A 17,842-nucleotide genomic window follows, 5' to 3' on the forward strand; every position below is an offset into this window, starting at 1 on the left:
GACGGCAGGGAAGATGGCGCACTCAACTACAGAGACCCCGGTTTTCCCCTTTTTATAACCAGATGGAGTAAAAATGTAGAAGGCTTTAGTTAAGTAATCCAGGAATGCTCTAGTTGTTTTATTTTCATACACCAATTCTTTCCCAGTTTCTCTTTTTCTTTTGTTCTAGTAAACAAAAAATTTTAAAAGATTTTATTTATTTGACATAGACAGACATGGCAAGAGAGGGAACACAAGCATGGGGAGTGGGAGAGGGAGAAGCAGGCTTCCTGCTGAGCACAGAGCCCCCTGCGGGCCTCGATCCCAGGACTCTGGGATCATGACCTGAGCCGAAGGCAGATGCTTAATGACTGAGTCACCCAGGCACTCCATAAAATCTTTTTTGATAAGTGCAGCCTGCGTACCTAGAAAGGAATTCAAATCCACAATCTGGATTTCCTACATGAATTCAGCCATCAAGAAACAAGTCCCAAATCAATCTAATAGATTTATAGAGGAAGCTGAACCTCTATGCAGGGAGGATGACCCAGGTTCTGGAGACACGTCAGCCGAAGGGAGGGGCTTCCCAGGTCCCCGAGCACTGGAGGGCTGCTGCCTCTCCTAACTGATCTCCCTTTGGCTCTGGGAAAGCTCCTTTCCCAGGGTTTCCTTCCTTCCTTCTTTCCAATCTCTCTTCAGGTCTCTGCTGAATTCCTCTCTACCCCTTGGAAGCACTACCGTTCCTTGATGGTCTCTTCACATTCTCCGATTCCTGGGATCCTTTAGCCACACTCCCTTTGAGGCTTAACCATGCCCAAACTGTTCTCTAGCCACGAATCATGGTTTTGGGCTTCTTAGCGATCCCCCGTGTCAGTTCATAGGTCTAAAGACCCCTAAACACAGCTCTGATACCATGTCCTCTCAGCCCTCTGTTCCTCGGGTCCAGTCCTCCTAGTGAACCCCTCCATCAGCTCTCTGCTCACTGGTCCAAGACAACCTAGCCGTACACTTGCCCTTGTTCGTCAGTAGTGAGATTGCTCGCATAATCCTTTTCCTAATGGAAATGTAATATAATAATACCATGCTACACTATTTTTATTTTTTCCTAATATGTATAAAGTATAGAAGTCCATGTTCTCCTTATATAAAGATGATTTTGTCTTGCCCTGTACTCAATTCATTAATTTTAATCTAGAAATTGTTTTGGAGACTAGCCAAGCATGCACTTAATCTTAAAGAGAAGTTTGGGACAGGTTGCAATATGACATTCTGGAATCCTGGGGAAAAAAAAAGCCAGATTCCTAGAGTTCCATCCACCAGTGTTCTAAAGGATAAGAACATCCTTCTCTGAATGTTGGGGCAACAGCCAAGGATCAGAAGATCTTGCAAAGTCGGGTTATATACAAGGACAGGCTTTGCCCTGCTAATGTAGATCACTGGGGCAGACCCGGCCACCCTGCTGACCAGGCTCCGAGGCAGAGCTGACTTCCTAAAACCCTTTCCGCTGCTACTCATCAGTTCTTTTTCCAACTTCCTCCTTCCTCTGAGAACTAGAAAGCTCCTCGGCCAGTGCAGTTTTCTCCCATGCTAAGTGCTTGCAGGACACAGCTTTCTCCAACCAACTGGCCACCATGTTTTCTCTGGCTCTCTAATCAGACAGTGGTGGCTTAATCGGGAGCCCAGAGTCTCAGCCCAGGTCACTTCTGTTCCCTCCATTCAGCCCCATGGACACACACCCTAGGGCCCCAGGGGGCTGGCTGGCAGGCAGATCACTTGACCTTGATCCTGGGCTCCTGTTTGCTGGTTGCTGCTCCCCGGACCTTCTCCTTAGTTTTGCGTGTATGGGCCACTGGGGTCTCAACAGCCACTCTTAGCTGCCCTATCTCAAACTGTGCACTGAGCACCAGGTTCCAGCAGCACTCCAGTGTCCATTTCCAAGGGCACTTATGGCAGTGCCTTGAGTTCTTCTCACTAGCTCATCAGTCTCCACTCACTTGTGCCCCAGAGGTCTGTTTGCTGCAGCCCTTTGGATGCAGATACTATGCAGTATGTGCTTTGTGTCAACATCACCCTGGCTCCCTGTGCACATCCTACTCCCTCTGTGACTCTGCCTCCTAGCTTTGGTGTGCCTGATGACTATAGATTGGCTCTGGCCCGTGCAGAGGACTCCCCCTGCAACTTCATCATCCCATGGACTGGAACCACGTCTTCTCCCATGAAGGCTGAACCCCAGCCTTAGGGAGGCATCTTTCCTTTACCCTTCTGAGTTTACTCTACTTTCGTTTACCCTTCTGAGTACTCTCCTCCTGCTGAGGGTTTTCTTTCAATATTTACAGCTACTCTCCTACCATTGCATACTCATTCTTCATGCTAAGTTTCCCATTGAAATCACTGTGTGGTTTCTGTCTCCTCATCAGACCCAGATTGATAAAGAAGTGAATGTGCATGCATATAACTTCTATATGAGGGCAAAGACATGAACTCTGTACCTGCATTTATTCAGTGACTCCAGTGACAAGCCAAAGAAACAGTGCAAGTCAAAATTATTAATAATACTAGCTGGGGCTATGGCCTTGAACTCAGATACAGAAATACAATGGTTTGGACCCTGGGATGGCCAACTACAGGCCTGAAGACCAAATCTGGTCTGACACCTGTTTTGGTAAGACCTGTGGTGTAGGAATGATTTTTATATTTTAAATGGTTGAAAAAGAATTAAAAAAAAAGAATAGCATCTGTAAAGTTTTATTGTAACACCATATATTTGTTATGTTCTCTTGAGCTGCTTTCATCCTGTTATGGTTGAATTGAGTCATTGCAACAGAGACCATGTGACCCATAAACCCTAAAGTGCTATCTGAGCTGACCCTTAACAGGAAAAGTTTCCCAGGCCCTGATCTAGACTGAACCTCAGGAACACTTTACCAAACAAAGGCCAGATGAATTCATGACCCCCTTTTTCTTGTTTGTGGAAATCGACAAGCTGATAGTGGCTAGGAGAGCATGGTATAGTGGAGCAGGGGACAACATTCAGATTCAAGATATTTTGTAGGTGAGGCCCACAGGACTTGCTGATGGATGAATTATGAGATGGGAGAGGAAGAGAGGAATCGAGGATGCTTCCAAGTTTGTCATTTTACTTTTTTGCTTTTTTAACTCGAGAAACTCCTGAGTCGGGGAACACTGGTAAGAAGTGGGTTTGGGAAGAAGAGTGAATACAATCAGGAATCCAATTTTCATCATGTTAAATTTAGTAGACCTCCAGCTCAAGCAGGCGGCTGGAGATAAAAGGCCACGAGATAAATGAGGAGCCCAGCATTAGAGGAATGAATTTGAAATTCCTGAGCATTTAGGTAGTAGTCACAATTACCAGGATTGGAGGGGATTGGTTGATTGACTCGTTCAGTCATTCAAATACGTTTTGTTAAGCAGTGTTCCAGGCATTGCTGTAATGAAAAATACACAAAGGAAAATTTACACCCTCAGGATTTCCATTCTAATGGGAGGAGTAATAAAATAACAGAAATATACAGTGTATTAGGGATCAATGTTAAGGAGAGAGAGATAAAGCAGGGATGGGTGGGAAGGTTGTAGTTTTAATCAGGATGGCCAGCAAAGTCCTCTGTAGGAAAATGTTTGAGCTTAAATCCTGCAGGAAGTGAGGGCATGAGTCGTGCACATAGCTGGACGATTAGTATTCCAGGCAGAGGCAACAGCAAATGCAAAGGTACTAAGGCAGGAGGACGACAAGCTAGTTCGCGGAAAAGCAAGGACATTGTCTGCAGAAGAGGCGGGGGAGAGTGGCGGGAGATGATGACCTAGAGGTAATGGGCCCGGGTTGGGGACCGGGACTGAAGTGGAACTAGGAAGGTGACCGAGTATCTCCGGAAAATTCAGTTTGACGTTAGCCCCGCCCCCAAAGACCCCGCGGGCTTTAGGCTCCAAGCTCCGCGTTTTGGCCGGAACTCAAGAGCCGACGCCGGACCGGAAGTTGCTTTTACCCGACCCCATTTTATCCGAGGCCGCACTTCCGGTGGCGGCGGCGGGAAGCGGAGCGCAGGAGGACGACTAGGCCTTGGGCGAAGAGAATCCGGCGGGAATCGGAGCCATCAGAACCGCCACCATGGTGAGGAGGCACAGGCTGGCGGCGCGGGAACTTCCGAGTCTGTCGTGGAGAGCTGACCGCGACTGATCGGGAGTTGGCGGGGGAGGGGGGGAGGTCGTGGGTTGGCCGCTCATGGCGGCGAAGGCCCGGGCCGCGGCCGCCCCGTCCCAGCAAGGGAGACCCGGACCTCGGCCATTCGGCGGGGTCGGGGAGCGGAAGGCTGGAACCGAGGGATGGAGGCCGGGGTCGCTCGGTGGTGGCGAGGATAGAACCGCGGCTCTTGATGCCGCTGTAGCCCCAGTACTTGGGATCCTACGGGCACTAAGTAAACTTTGGCAGAATAAATACGTGTTTGGGGTTCGGAGCAGGCATTAGAGCCTCAGGAGGACTTGTGAAACAGGGTGAGGGTCTGAGGAGCTGTTGCCGAAAGAGGTGGGAGGACTTGTGGCCAAAACCAGGGGGAGTTCTTGGGTCCAGTAGACGGGAGGAGGGAATGGGAGGGCGACCGAGTAGGTTTGGAGGAAGAGTGCAACTCATTTTGTTGAGCGTGCCTTTGTGTCTGAGTTTGTCTGACTTTTCAGGGACTGGGGCTACGTAATGAAATGCTTCCTTCCTTCACCCAGTTCACTTTCTGGTCGGGGACACGGATACTGTATCCGGAGTGGTAATTAAGCATTATGTAAAAGTAACGGCGAGGGAGGGGCGGGACAGGAACGCCCTCTGGGGTAGATGATGCTTGAGCAGAGTCCTAAAATATTGTTAGAGGTGTCTTCCCAGGGAGGATGGAAGGGGTTGTTACAGATGGGAAGGACTGCAAGAACCAGGCATGAAGGGTCGCACTGTTGAAAGTTCCTGGAGGGGGAAGGGATGGATGAAGGGGTGGAAGGAGAGATGGGAGGCATTGGCAGGAACCTGGTTTCTAAAGGCTTTACATGCCACCTAACCCTGTTGGTGATGAGGCATGCCATTGAAGGATCGAGCCAGCAACATGTCCTGAACTTAGTTACGTTTAGAAAGAGCACTCCGTTCTGTAGTGTTGGGTGAACTGGAAGCAGGGAATTGTTTGTGGGATTGGTTGGAAGAGTAAGCACTGGCTGGATTCAGTCTGTCCAGGTTCCAACCCAGCTTCCTGGCTGTGAGACAGGGCCAGCTACTTAACCTCTCCTGGCCTCAGCGGCTGTATTTGTAAAATAGGAGTAATAATTAGCCTGATTTCTAGAATTAAATGAGATCTCTAGTGCTTGTCACAGTGCCAGGTACACAGGGAACAGCCATTACAAGGTGGACGGACCAGTAAATGTTGCCATAAAGGTTCACATCTGTGTGGCCAGAAGCTGTGTGATTACAAGCCTGTTAACATGGTCATTTGAGGGAGAGTGAGCCACATATCCTGTGTCTCCAGGGTGTCAGTCAAGGTTCTGATCCACACATTGGTAGATTAAAAAACCTGTTCTTGTCCAAGCCCACAGAGATGAACAGCAAGCCCAGGGCCTGGCACAGAGAAGGCGCTTGGATGGGTCATGACTGGCCCACACCCGTCATACTGACGGGAAGCTGATGGACAAGTCAGATGTCAGGGGGTTTATTTCTAGAGAGATGTAACTGCCAAAGGTGCCTGACAACTTGCATTGTGAGATCTATTTAGTCTCCCTTTTAGCAAAGCTCCATTGAAAGCCAGGCTACAAATTGGAAAAAGTTGTTGGATTGATAAAGAAGTAGACAAGTTATTTATGTTATTTTTTTTTAAGATTTTATTATTTTTTATTTTTTAAGATTTTATTTATTTATTTGTCAGATTGAGAGAGAGAGAGTACACGCAGGGGGAGAGACAGGCAGAGGGAGAAGCAGGCTCCCGGCCGAGCAAGGAGCCCCAGGTGGGACTCGATCCCAGGACTCTGGGATCATGACCTGAGCTGAAAGCAGTGGATTAACCAACTGAGCCACCCAGGCGTCCCAGGATTTTATTTGTCAGAGAGATCGGGAGCACAGGCAGGCAGAGACAGAGGGAGAAGCAGGCTCCCTGCCAGGCAAGGAGCCCGATATGGGACTTGATCTCAGGACGCTGGGATCATGACACAAGCAAAAGCAGCTGCTTAACTGACTGAGCCACCCATGTTTCCCAAGTTACATATGTTCTTAAAGACCATTATGAGTTCAAACTGATGAGTGCCCTGGCCACCAGAAAGTTTCCCTACCCAAAGGTAGTCTTGGATGCACACTAACGTTTTTGGTTTAGGGATTCCATTCTCCTTCCCTCCAAGCTGATCAGCTCCTTTGTGTTGACAAATTCTCCTTGTTGATTGGATCCTTACTGCCAGCTCCTCTTTCACCCGGTCTTTTAAATGGGCTGTGGGTGTCACAGCACTAGTCACCTGTAATCTGCACAGTGGCAGATTGCTCTTCCGGTATGGGGGGGATTGGATTACACGCTCACGCTCAACCCTGAAACTGACGCAGCACAGGCGCAGGTAGTTGTAATATGAAAAAGACAATTTTAAGGGAAGGGAATAACAGTTGTGGGCAGAGGTTAGGGCTGAACGAAGGGTGATGTGGGAGAATTCCTGGGGAAGGGCTGTGGCCAGAAGCCAGAGCTGAGAATCTAGTGAGAACAATAGACAGCCATGTGGAGGAGAAGGCCACAGCTGGTCTTCAGGAAGGACCAGCGATACAGAGGTCTGAAAGAGCTGGACTCATCCTGCTGATTTGTCCTTGCAGACCGTGGGCAAGAGCAGCAAGATGCTGCAGCACATCGACTACAGGATGAGGTGCATCCTGCAAGACGGCCGCATCTTCATCGGCACCTTCAAGGCTTTTGACAAGCATATGAATTTGATCCTCTGTGACTGTGACGAGTTCAGGAAGATCAAGTGAGAAGTGGGCTGTGTGGGGGTGGGATGTGAGTTTCGAGGGAAGTGGGTGGGTGGGCGGGGTGACAGGTGGTGATGTAGCTAGCTGGTTCCTTGGTTTGTTCCCTGTGTTAGAGGGCAGATGTAAGTGGGGACAGTGGACTCTAAGAACACTCCTTCCTTGCTAGCCCGGCAAGCCTTGCTCTCTAGTCTAGCTGAGTGCAAGTTGTCAGGAGGGCTGCTAGACTTTTGTTTCTCTGACTTTGTCTGCCCCTGGGTACTGGGGTAAAGGGCTCTCATGTTCTCCCCACAGGTGTGTAAGGGGGGAGAGCTTGGTTTTCTGGCCTCATTGCCTATTTGTAAAGCTGTAGCCTAAAGGGCTCTCCCAAGGCAGCCTGGTCTGAAACTGCTTTAAGAAGCCTCTGACCCTCTTCAGGGTAAGTGCTCAGCTTCCCGTGTGGGTTTGGGGCCAGTGATTCTTGTTGGCATTTATAGACACAATTGGAGATATTTTCTACTTTTCTACAATTCCATACGTTATTGGATAACTCCCTTGTTTTAAGACTCACAGATCTTAAGCTTCTGGCCTGTTTAAAAATGTGGGCTATAATTCTCCGTGCATATTACATTCAAGGCATCCTGAGGCCCAAAGAAGTTAGGTGACTTCCATAATCATTCAGCTCTTTTGCCACATCCAGTGGTCCATGTTAGGTTATTGGCAGCTCTGACTCCTCTGATTCCCTTAAGGGCTGTCCTTTTCTTTTTGTGGCAAGAGGTCAAGAAGTACAGGACACGATGTGGTAGGGATGGCTGAGTGCCAGGGATACAATGAAGAGGGGCCAGCTGATCAGCATAGAACTATTGCAGATGGTTCTCCCCTGTTGTTTTTTTAATGAAACTATTCTGATAATTTAAAATTGTTTATTGGGAAATATATTTTAAAAATATGTAAAAGTATATGCAGAAAGATTTAAATACCCAGAAGGGTTTGTGTGTGTGTGTGGTTTTTTGGTTGTTTTCATTTTGGGTTTTTTTTTTTTTTTATGAAAGAGCAATAAATTCTTCTATTTAAAAAAATATAGATAAGGGAAAAAGGAAGAAATGTCCACCATAGAAAAGTGCTTTTTTTTTTTTTTTAAAAAGATTTATTTATTTATTTATTTGACAGAGAGAAATCACAAGTAGATGGAGAGGCAGGCAGAGAGAGAAGGGGGGGGGGAAGCAGGCTCCCTGCCAAGCAGAGAGCCCGATGCGGGACTCGATCCCAGGACCCTGAGATCATGACCTGAGCCGAAGGCAGCGGCTTAACCCACTGAGCCACCCAGGCGCCCTAGAAAAGTGCTTTTAATTTAATATAAAAAAATACCATAAAAGAAAACCTTTAAGTTTTTAAAAATCAGAGCCTTTTGTCTTTCCTCTATTTTTAGAATATTGGTTTTGACTTTTTTTCCCCTTCCCCTGTCTTGCAGCAGTTACTCTATTTCCCATTTTACATTTACAGTTGACCCTCGCAACAACCTGGGGGATGGGGCACTGGCCCCACGCAGTCAAAAATCCATGTAGAACTTTTGACCCCCCCCCCCAGACTGAACTGCTGATAGCCTGCTGGTTGTCTGGAGGCCTTACCAATGAACTAAACAGATGAACGTGTCTTTTATGTGACATGTATTATATACTGTATTCTTACAATAAAGTACGATAGAGAAAAGTTATTAAAATCATAAGAAGAGCAAATACATTTGCAGTACCTATCAGAAGAAATTCCCATGCAGGTGGCCCCGCACATTTCAATCCCATGTTGTTCAAAGGTCAGCTCTATGTTTTGTTCCTCCTTTTCTGGTAATTGCACTGGGAACATCTGTTTTTGCGCTTTGAGGACAGAGGTGTCATTTCTATGTAGTTATTCCTTCATTGTTTCTATTTCTCTGATGAGGTGAGGGCTGTAGTAGAAGGATGCTACGTGCAAGAGGGTTGAGGGGTTCAGTGGATTTCAGTTGTTCAGGCTGCCTCCTCACACTGCTAAGGCCTTAAGCTGAAGCGAGGGAGTAGGGTAATGTCAAAGAAGACTGGACCAAGGAATGGCCTTCCTGATGGTTATGGAATAACATTCGATCCAGGGCTGGGCTTTCTTAATTCTTGTCCTGTGTCTTGGTCAGCACATCCCCTTGGCCTGGAAGACAACCACTAAGGGGTAATTAGTTCAGCCTGTGAAGGCTATCCAGAGGAGCTTAGAGAAAGTTTTTGTACCATTTGTTGGGAGGTACAGTGTAAAACAAATCTTGGGAGGCCCCTAGACAGGTGAATGGGAGCATTGCCCTTTTTCTAATGCTTGCTTGTTTGTTTTCCTAAACCCATCCTCAGGCCAAAGAACTCGAAACAAGCCGAAAGAGAAGAAAAGCGAGTCCTTGGTCTGGTGCTGCTTCGGGGGGAGAACCTGGTCTCAATGACAGTGGAGGGACCTCCTCCCAAAGATGTAAGTCCGTGCAGGGGGCCAGTACAAGGAAGGCAGCCCTGCTGTGAGCCAGGTTTTGTCTTAGGTTGTCTGCCTTTCACTGCATTACTCACAGGCATCCTCTGGTTTTTGTCTTCCTTTTACAGATAATAGAATCTCAAAGAGGTTATCCCACAAGTAAAGGTAGAGATGGGGAACCTTTTCTCAGCTGATGTACATAGCGAGTCAGGAGAAAAAGTACTTGTGGCCATCTGGTCACTTCTTAATTTGATGACATTTTAGCTGGACTTTTAAAACTCTTAACTGCAAGGGGTGCCTGGGTGGCTCAGTTGGTCAGGTATCCAACTCTTGATTTCAGCTCAGGTCAGGGGCTCAGGGTTGTGAGATTGAGCTACACATCAGGCTCCACGCTCAGCAGGGAGTCTGAGAATTCCTTCTGCCATCGCTGCATGCCCACCCCTGCTCATGTTTGCTCAAAACTCGCTCTCTATCTCAGAATAAATGAATCTTTGTAAAAGGAGTGGGGAGCTCTCTTAAGAAAGGATCAGGAAACCAAAGGGCTCATGAACATTAATTGAAAATGCTGGATTGTGGGGCAGTGCGTGGGTGGCTCAGTCACTTGAGCTGTCAACTCTTGATTTTGTCTCAGGTCATGATCTCTGGGTCCTAGGATCCCACCCTGTGTTGGGCTCCACACTTACTGGGGAATCTGTTTGAGAATTCTCTCTTCTTCCTCTCTCACTCATGAGCACTCTCTCAAATTAAAAAAAAAAAAAAAAAAAAAATCTAAATCCAAATAATAGAAGGTATATATTTTATAAAGTTAGAGAATAATGGTTAACATTTATTAAGCATCTTCTGTGTGCCAAGCACTTTAATATTTTAGTTACTCCTTATACATAGTTTATTGAGATAAATTATTCCCACTTAAGAGATTAAAAAAAACTGAGCTTTAGTGACATGCCTGAGTGTCCTAGCCTTAAGTGGTGCAGCTGGCATTTGGTCCCAGGCATTCTTGGTTCCATAAACATCAGCCCACATTTAGAAATAGAAAAGACTTTAGATCATCTAACCAGGTTTTCATATTTTCATTTTAAGGCATTGTCATCAGAGGAATAGTCTTACTTTTACTTTGACCACATGTGTATTTGGGGTTTTTTTGTATTTAACGCATAATATGTATGCAATACTTTATTCTACTTACTCACTTAACATTGTAAACATATTTCTGGTTGCGGTATACTTTTTATAAGTAATGTTAAAAATATCATCTTAAGTGATGATGGAGTAGTCATCCTAGTCATTTTCTTCTTTTTGGACTTTTACATTGAAGCCTTTCCAGTTAAAATGTTTGCAAGGGATTTACCATATTTTTTGGTTAAAGCATATGTCTATATTTATGACTCTTAGATCTGTTTGTAGTAGAATATACTACTCTTACATAAATCATTGTAAGTCTTCATGACCACAGCTGGTTTTGTCATAACCTCATCATTTACAGATGAGGAAACAGTCCCAGAGCTATAGGATTACTTGTCCACTGTTACCTTCCAGGTGAGAGTCAGAGCTGGGACTGGACCTCGTTTCTCTTTGAGGCCAGGTCAAGTGCTCTTGTCTGCCTACACCCTTCTGAACAGAGCCCTGCCCCTTTGTTGGTTTAATTTTCATAGTGAATATAGGTTGAGTTGTGGTGTATTAATCTCTGGACTTCCTCTTAAGTTCTAGCCTGCTGTAGGAGTGACAGACATATTATCTTGGGTGGAAGAGGAATGGTGTTAACATGTATGGGTCTTTTGATGCCCCATAAATCTTAGGGGCTGTCTTGGCAGTGGTATTCCAACGTGTACTTCTGATTCCCCAGCCTTTTAGTGTATTTCTTTATGTTTTAGACTGGCATTGCCCGAGTGCCGCTTGCTGGAGCTGCCGGGGGCCCAGGGATTGGCCGGGCTGCTGGCAGAGGAATCCCAGCGGGTGTTCCGATGCCCCAGGCTCCTGCGGGACTTGCAGGGCCAGTCCGAGGCGTTGGTGGGCCATCCCAACAGGTAAGGAGTTGGGGAAGGGCACCAACTTCTCCTGGTTAAAATGAAGAATAGAGAGAGGGCCCACAGTTTGGGAAGAGTCCAGAACAATCGACCTCTGACTGTCAGGCTGTCAGTATCTCATTATGCTCTGTACATAGTCCCAGAATCAAGTGAGAAGGAAAACTTAACATTGTAAATTATTTTGTTGCTGTTGAAGTAAAGAGATGCATAGAAGGTGTTGGGGCAGAGTGTTTCCATGACAGCAAAGGGTCTGTGCTGTCTTACAGCCTGTTCACAGTTACACTAACAGTGTGGAGGCTGTCCCTCATTTGGACTGGGCCACCTCAACTCAGGCCTGGAAGATGGGAATGAGCACGCAAGCTTGGTCTTCTCTGGCAGGTGGTTTCAGATAGCCTGATGCTGCGAGTTGTAGCTTAGGGGGTGGGGCGTCTGCTCCGAGTTGTGAGGAAGAGTAGGATGCTGTGTTGTCCTGTGCTTACTTGGCTCCTGTGTCCTCTTAGGTGATGACCCCACAAGGAAGAGGCACTGTGGCTGCCGCTGCAGCTGCTGCCACCGCCAGCATTGCGGGGGCCCCGACCCAGTACCCGCCCGGCCGTGGGGGTCCTCCCCCACCTATGGGCCGGGGGGCACCGCCTCCAGGTGAGGAGCCCATAAGGAGACCATGGCCACGTGATGGGAGATGCCTGAGCTGGATTCATGATGAGACATAATGTTGACTGAAACTGATGAGGAGTTTATGTAATTAAGCAGGATTACTCTGAGATCCAGCCTGGCTGATTGACCATGGGACTAGCTGGACAAGAGCCATAGGGAGCCCCACCTCTGGCTCAAGGCCCAGTTTCTTAGAAGAGACTGGGAGGGTGGAATGGTCCATCTGTCTCAGAACTTGGTGGACAGCTTTGCTATGTTTCCTGCTGCCTTCTCAAGATAGACACTTGAGCTGTATTCTTGGGGCTTTTCTCTTTTAGGAATGATGGGCCCACCACCAGGCATGAGGCCTCCCATGGGTCCCCCAATGGGGATCCCGCCTGGACGAGGAACTCCGATGGGCATGCCGCCACCGGGGATGCGGCCCCCTCCTCCAGGCATGCGAGGTAAGTGCTAGCAGCAGTGACTTGACTTCCCTTAGAGCATGTTGGAATGGGAACTGGAGGGAAGGTTTGGTTTTTGACCATAACCCTCTGGGCTTCTAGGCCTTAAACCGAGGGAAGTGGACTCTTAGAGGGCAACTTTGTCCACAAAGGAAAGAGGGAAAAAGCATTTCTTAAAATCAGCCTTCCCTCCCTCTTAGAGCAGTTAGAGTAGTCCTATACCCAGGGAACTTCTCAGTGTCCAAGGCAGTATTCTTGGGGCACTGTGAAATAATACATTCTAGAAGTCCCCAACAAGGGTCCCAGGATTGTCTTATGCCCTTAGGTTTGATAATGTCTAGTAATTAAGAGGGAGCCCTGGGCTTTGCTGTACTATTTATTTATATATATCTATTTAAATCCAGTTTGAGAAATGCTGGCATAGATTAGCCCTCTCGTTTTATAGATAAGGAAACAGGCCCCAAGAGCTTAGTGTCCTGCGTCCCAGATTGGTGTTCTTTGCACCAAGGCATAGTGGGTGATCTGTGTGTCTAGTTTGGGTTTTTTTTTATGGGTTTTATAATCATAGGAACCCATACCTACCAGAGAAGTCCCCAGTTAGTATATATGTTATGTCCCTCTGATCACTTGGTGACTTTTGAGGGGTGGTATGTGTGGGAGGCTGGGGTGGGGTGGGGTGGGGGCTGGGGCTGGAGATTGGAGTTGCAGATCAGGCACTGACTAAACTTCTTACTCTTACTTCAGGCCTTCTTTGACCCTTGGCCACAGAGTCATGGAAGTAGCTCCACAGAGGTGCGGGCCTGACTACCACAGACCTGTTTGTTTGCTATGCCGTTGTTCTCAGAGTCTCACGGGATTGTCTGGTTTTCCTTTCAGGGCCCCCTCCCCCGGGAATGTGCCCACCAAGGCCCTAGACTCATCTTGGCCCTCCTCAGATCCCTGCCTGTTTCCCGTAAGGCTGTACATAGTCCTTTTACTTCCCTGTGGCCTGTGAAACTAGTTTATAATAAACTCTTAAGAATATTTAAGTGTATCTGGTGTGTCTGTTTAATTTTAGATAATGGGGTGCTTAATAGAGTTAAGAAAGGTTGCCTTGGAAAAGTTAGTGCTAATCTCAGCTGCTTCCCTTATAAAATATTTTACTACACATTCACAGAGATGCAAACTTCATACCGAGAATTCACAAAATTGAACTATGAGATGTTTTCACATATCAAACTGGCAAAGATTAGTTTGTTGAAGTAAACACTCAATGCAGTGTTGGTGATGGTTGTGAATTGGCAATCTTCTTTGGAAGGCACTCATCTTGATAGCCTCTTACGCACTACTTCAGATGATACTCGTTTTCATATGATAAAGTAGGAGGCAGACACTGAAAATGAAAACCAATCGCACTCGGAGAGGAACAGTTTTGGTATAACTTTCTCCCAGCATGACACACATGCATACAGTCTAACCTTTTAGTTGCGGTTCTCCATGATTTCTTCCACCTAAAGTCTACAGTCAGTGGATAAGATGGTCACTGAGCAGTACTCAAGTACTTAGTACTATCAAGCTTCCAAGGGTACAGAAATACGAAATGCACACTATTCTGAAGGTACTGTCTGGGGCAAGACAATTCTAAAAGCAAAGGAGACCTTGAAAAAGTGTTGTACTGAAGTGTTAGAAATTTCTTCAGGAGTGTAAAGGTGGTTCAGCATAATGGAATATACATTAATGGAAGGAAAAAGCCACATGATCGTTTCAATAGATGCAGAGAAAACATTCGATGAAATCCTGACACCCTTCATGATTAAAAACAGCACATTAGGAATGGAAAGGAACTTTGTAAACATGACAAATGGGTTTATTTGAAAAACCCACAGCCAACACAGCCAACAACGGAGGTGCCCTCTTTAAACACTGCTGTTCACCCTTGTACCAGAAGTTAGCCACAACAATTTGGTAAATATACAAAATTAAAGATACAGAGGTTAGAAAAGTAAAACGACAATTCACCATGTAGAGAAAATCCCAAAGAACCCATGAGGAAACTAGAGATGGTCAAGTCTGCAGAGTTGCAGGGTCCAGGATCACACAGAAATCAATTGTGTGTCTACACCAGCAACAATCTGAAAAGGAGATTTAAATCATTGCATTTACAGCAGCATTCCAAAGAATAAAATACCTAGGAATTGTTTAACCAAGGAGGTGAAAGATTTGTACATTGAAACTAAAACATCTTGGGGAAAAAAAAAAAACAACCCTAAATAAATAGACCACTCGTGCTCATGGGTTGGAAGACAATATTGTTAAAATGGCAATACTCTCCAAGATGATGTATATATAGATCGAGTGCAGTCTCTGTGTAAATTCCAACGGCCTCCCCCGCCCCCCAAACAAGTGGATCGAGGTGCCTGGGTAGCTCAGTGGGTTACAACATCTGCCTTTGGCTCAGGTCGTGATCCCAGGGTCCTGGAATTGAGCCCCACGTCTGGCTCTCTGCTCAGCAGGGGACCTGCTTCCTCCTCTCTGCCTGCCTCTCTGCCTACTTGTGATCTCTGTCAAATAAATAAATAAAATCTTAAAAAAAAAAACAAAAACAAGTGGATCCTTCAAATTCCTATGAAGCTGTTAGAGGCCACAATTAGCACAACTTATATTGAAAAATGTTTGGGGCGCCTGAGTGGCTCAGTGGGTTAAGCCTCTGCTTTCAGCTCAGGTCACGATCTCATGATCTCAGGGTCCTGGGATGGAGCCCTGTATTGGGCTTTCTGCTTAGCAGGGAGCCTGCTTCCCTTCTCTCACTGCCTGGCTCTCTGCCTACTTATGATCTCTGTCAAATAAATGAATAAAATCTTAAAAAAAAAAAAAAAGTTCAAAGTTGGATGTTTCACGCTTCTGATTTTACAACCCAGTAAAAATCTTCAGTAATCAAAGCAGTGTGATATAAACATACAGACCAATGGAATAGAATTAAGAATCCAGAAATAAACCCTTGCTTATATGACTAACTTATTTTTGACAAGTGCTAAAACTTTTTATTGGAATAAAAAGTCTCTTCATCAAACAGTGCTGGGACAATTGGATTTAACTAGTGCAGGAGAATGAAGTTGGACCTCTGCCTTGTTCCCAGGTCACTCATTAACTCGAAATGTATCAAAAATCTACATAGAAGGCTAAAACGATGAACCTACTAGAAGGAAACAGGTCATTCTTGACCTGGAGTCTGGTGATAGATTCTTAAGTTTGACACCAAAAGCACAAGTAAAACGAAACAATTTTTGTGCATCAAAGGATATTATCAAGAATGTGAAAAGGCAGCCTACAGAATGGTAGAACAATATTTGCAAATCCTATATCTGATTTGGGTTTAATATCCAGACCATATAAGGAACTTTTACAGCTCAATAGTAAAAAGATAATAGCCCAATTTAGCACTTAAAAAAATTATTTATTTATTTATTTGACAGATCACAAGTAGGCAGAGAGGCAGGCAGAGAGAGGAGGAAGCCGGCTCCCCTCTGAGCTCTCGAGAACCTGATGCAGGGCTCGATCCCAGGACCCTGGCTCAATCCCAGACCCTGGGACCACAACCCCAGCCGAAGGCAGAGGCTTTAACCCACTGAGCCACCCAGGAGCCCTGATAATAGCCCAATTTAAAAGCAAAAGAATGGAACAGATTTCTTCAAACAAGATCTACACATAGATAACAAGCACATGAAAAAGATTCAGCATCACTGGCTTAAAGAGATGCAAATTAAAACCACAGTGAGAGACCATTTCACACCCACTAGGATGGCTATCATGGACGATAAGGGCGGGGTGGAGGGGGCTAACTGCTGGCTGCGAGCATGTGGGGAAATAGGACCCCTTGTGCATTGCTGGCAAGAATATAAAATGGTGCAGACAGAATGGAAAACAGTTTGGCGGTCCATCAAAAGGCTAAACATAGAAATACCATACGATCTAGCAATTCCACTCCTAAGTATATACCCGAAGAGAAATTAAAATCTATGTCTATGCAGAAACTTGTATGTGAATGTTTATAGTACATTAATCATAAAAGCCACACTGTGGAAACAACTCAGCTGTCCATCAGTGGGTGAATGGATACACAAACGGTGGGATATGATATTCAATAAAATATTATTCAGCCATAAAAGAAATGAAATATTGATACATGCTGCCATTTGGATGAACCTTGAAAACACTGTGCTAAGGGAAAGAAGCCAGATGCAGAAGGTCACATTATAGGATTCTTATTATTTGAAACATTCAGAATAGGTAAGATCATAGAGACAGCGAATTAGAAGTTACTGGGGCATGGGGACAGGGCCAAGGTCGAATGGAGATGGATTACGTAGTGGATATATTGTGTTTTTATGTGGTGATGAAAAAGTTTTGTAACTAGAGATAGATAGCTGGTTATTATATAACATATTGAATACAACTAAATGCAATTGAGTTCTACCGGTCAAGTTAATAAAGTAGTTACTTACATGTTAAAGGATTTCACCTGAATTAAAGAAGAAAGAAGGGAAAAGAATTTTTTGATTACAAAAAAATTGGAAAAAAAAAAAGGGAGTTTCTTCATGTAAAGAGGTTTACCAAGGTTTTTTACTGTGGGAAGGATATTTCAGCAGAGGAAAAGGCTGAGGAATAAGGACATCAGGGAGGTGAGCTTGGCGGCAGCTTTTGGCAGAAGATTGCATGGTGGGCTCAAGACAATGTCATAGGAACTTATGTCCCAAGCAGCAGCAAACTGCAAAGCAGGGCTGGGGCACCCCTCCGGGGAGCCTCCCATTCGCTTATCAGACGTGGCCCAAAAGAATTTTGTACTCTTAGCCTGAGCTGAAAGGCATGGACTCTTCTTTGACCATTCAAATAATACACGTTTTCCTCAACAAAGGAAAAATGTAGTCACGAATTTCCTAGTGATTAGCAAAGTAAAAATACTGTCTGCTCAAAACTAATTGAAATCCAAATTGTGCTTGGTCAGACCCACATGCAAACTCTTCTGTAGTTCATGTATTCTGCTTGTTTCTTTTAAAAATATTTTATTACAGAAAGCTCATTAAAGAATGAAATCTACTTAAAGAAGGAAATCTACTTCGAGGGGAACAGGAAAGGAAGGAAGTTCCCACTGTATACCATGTAGAACTTTTAAACTAGGAACCATGTGAGCACTTTCCCTAGTTAAAAAAAAAATTCAGTATTAAAAAAAAAATTCAGGGCACCTGGGTGGCTCAGTGGGTTAAGCCGCTGCCTTCGGCTCAGGTCATGATCTCAGGGTCCTGGGATCGAGTCCCGCATCGGGCTCTCTGCTCAGCAGGGAGCCTGCTTCC

The 17,842-nt window shown here is 45.5% G+C and overlaps 1 protein-coding gene across 3 annotated transcripts; it reads left to right on the forward strand.

Moving 5' to 3' along the window:
* Nucleotides 1-3,979: 3,979 nt before the first annotated feature.
* LOC132008120 (small nuclear ribonucleoprotein-associated protein B) lies at nucleotides 3,980-13,548 on the forward strand. Of its 3 annotated transcripts, XM_059386509.1 has the most exons (8): nucleotides 3,981-4,105; nucleotides 6,800-6,951; nucleotides 9,292-9,403; nucleotides 11,272-11,424; nucleotides 11,925-12,063; nucleotides 12,393-12,518; nucleotides 13,260-13,307; nucleotides 13,392-13,548. In XM_059386509.1, exons 1-7 carry the CDS (start codon nucleotides 4,103-4,105, stop codon nucleotides 13,268-13,270), a joined length of 696 nt encoding a protein of 231 aa, XP_059242492.1. In that variant the 5' UTR covers nucleotides 3,981-4,102; the 3' UTR covers nucleotides 13,271-13,307; nucleotides 13,392-13,548. The 3 variants fall into 3 exon arrangements, with proteins under 3 accessions (XP_059242490.1, XP_059242492.1, XP_059242491.1); XM_059386507.1 differs by lacking the exon at nucleotides 13,260-13,307 and having other exon boundaries at nucleotides 3,980-4,105; XM_059386508.1 differs by having other exon boundaries at nucleotides 13,260-13,548.
* The last annotated feature ends 4,294 nt before the right edge of the window (nucleotides 13,549-17,842 follow it).

The sequence above is a fragment of the Mustela nigripes genome, unplaced genomic scaffold, assembly GCF_022355385.1.
Source record: "Mustela nigripes isolate SB6536 unplaced genomic scaffold, MUSNIG.SB6536 HiC_scaffold_75, whole genome shotgun sequence".
Lineage (NCBI taxonomy): Eukaryota > Metazoa > Chordata > Mammalia > Carnivora > Mustelidae > Mustela > Mustela nigripes.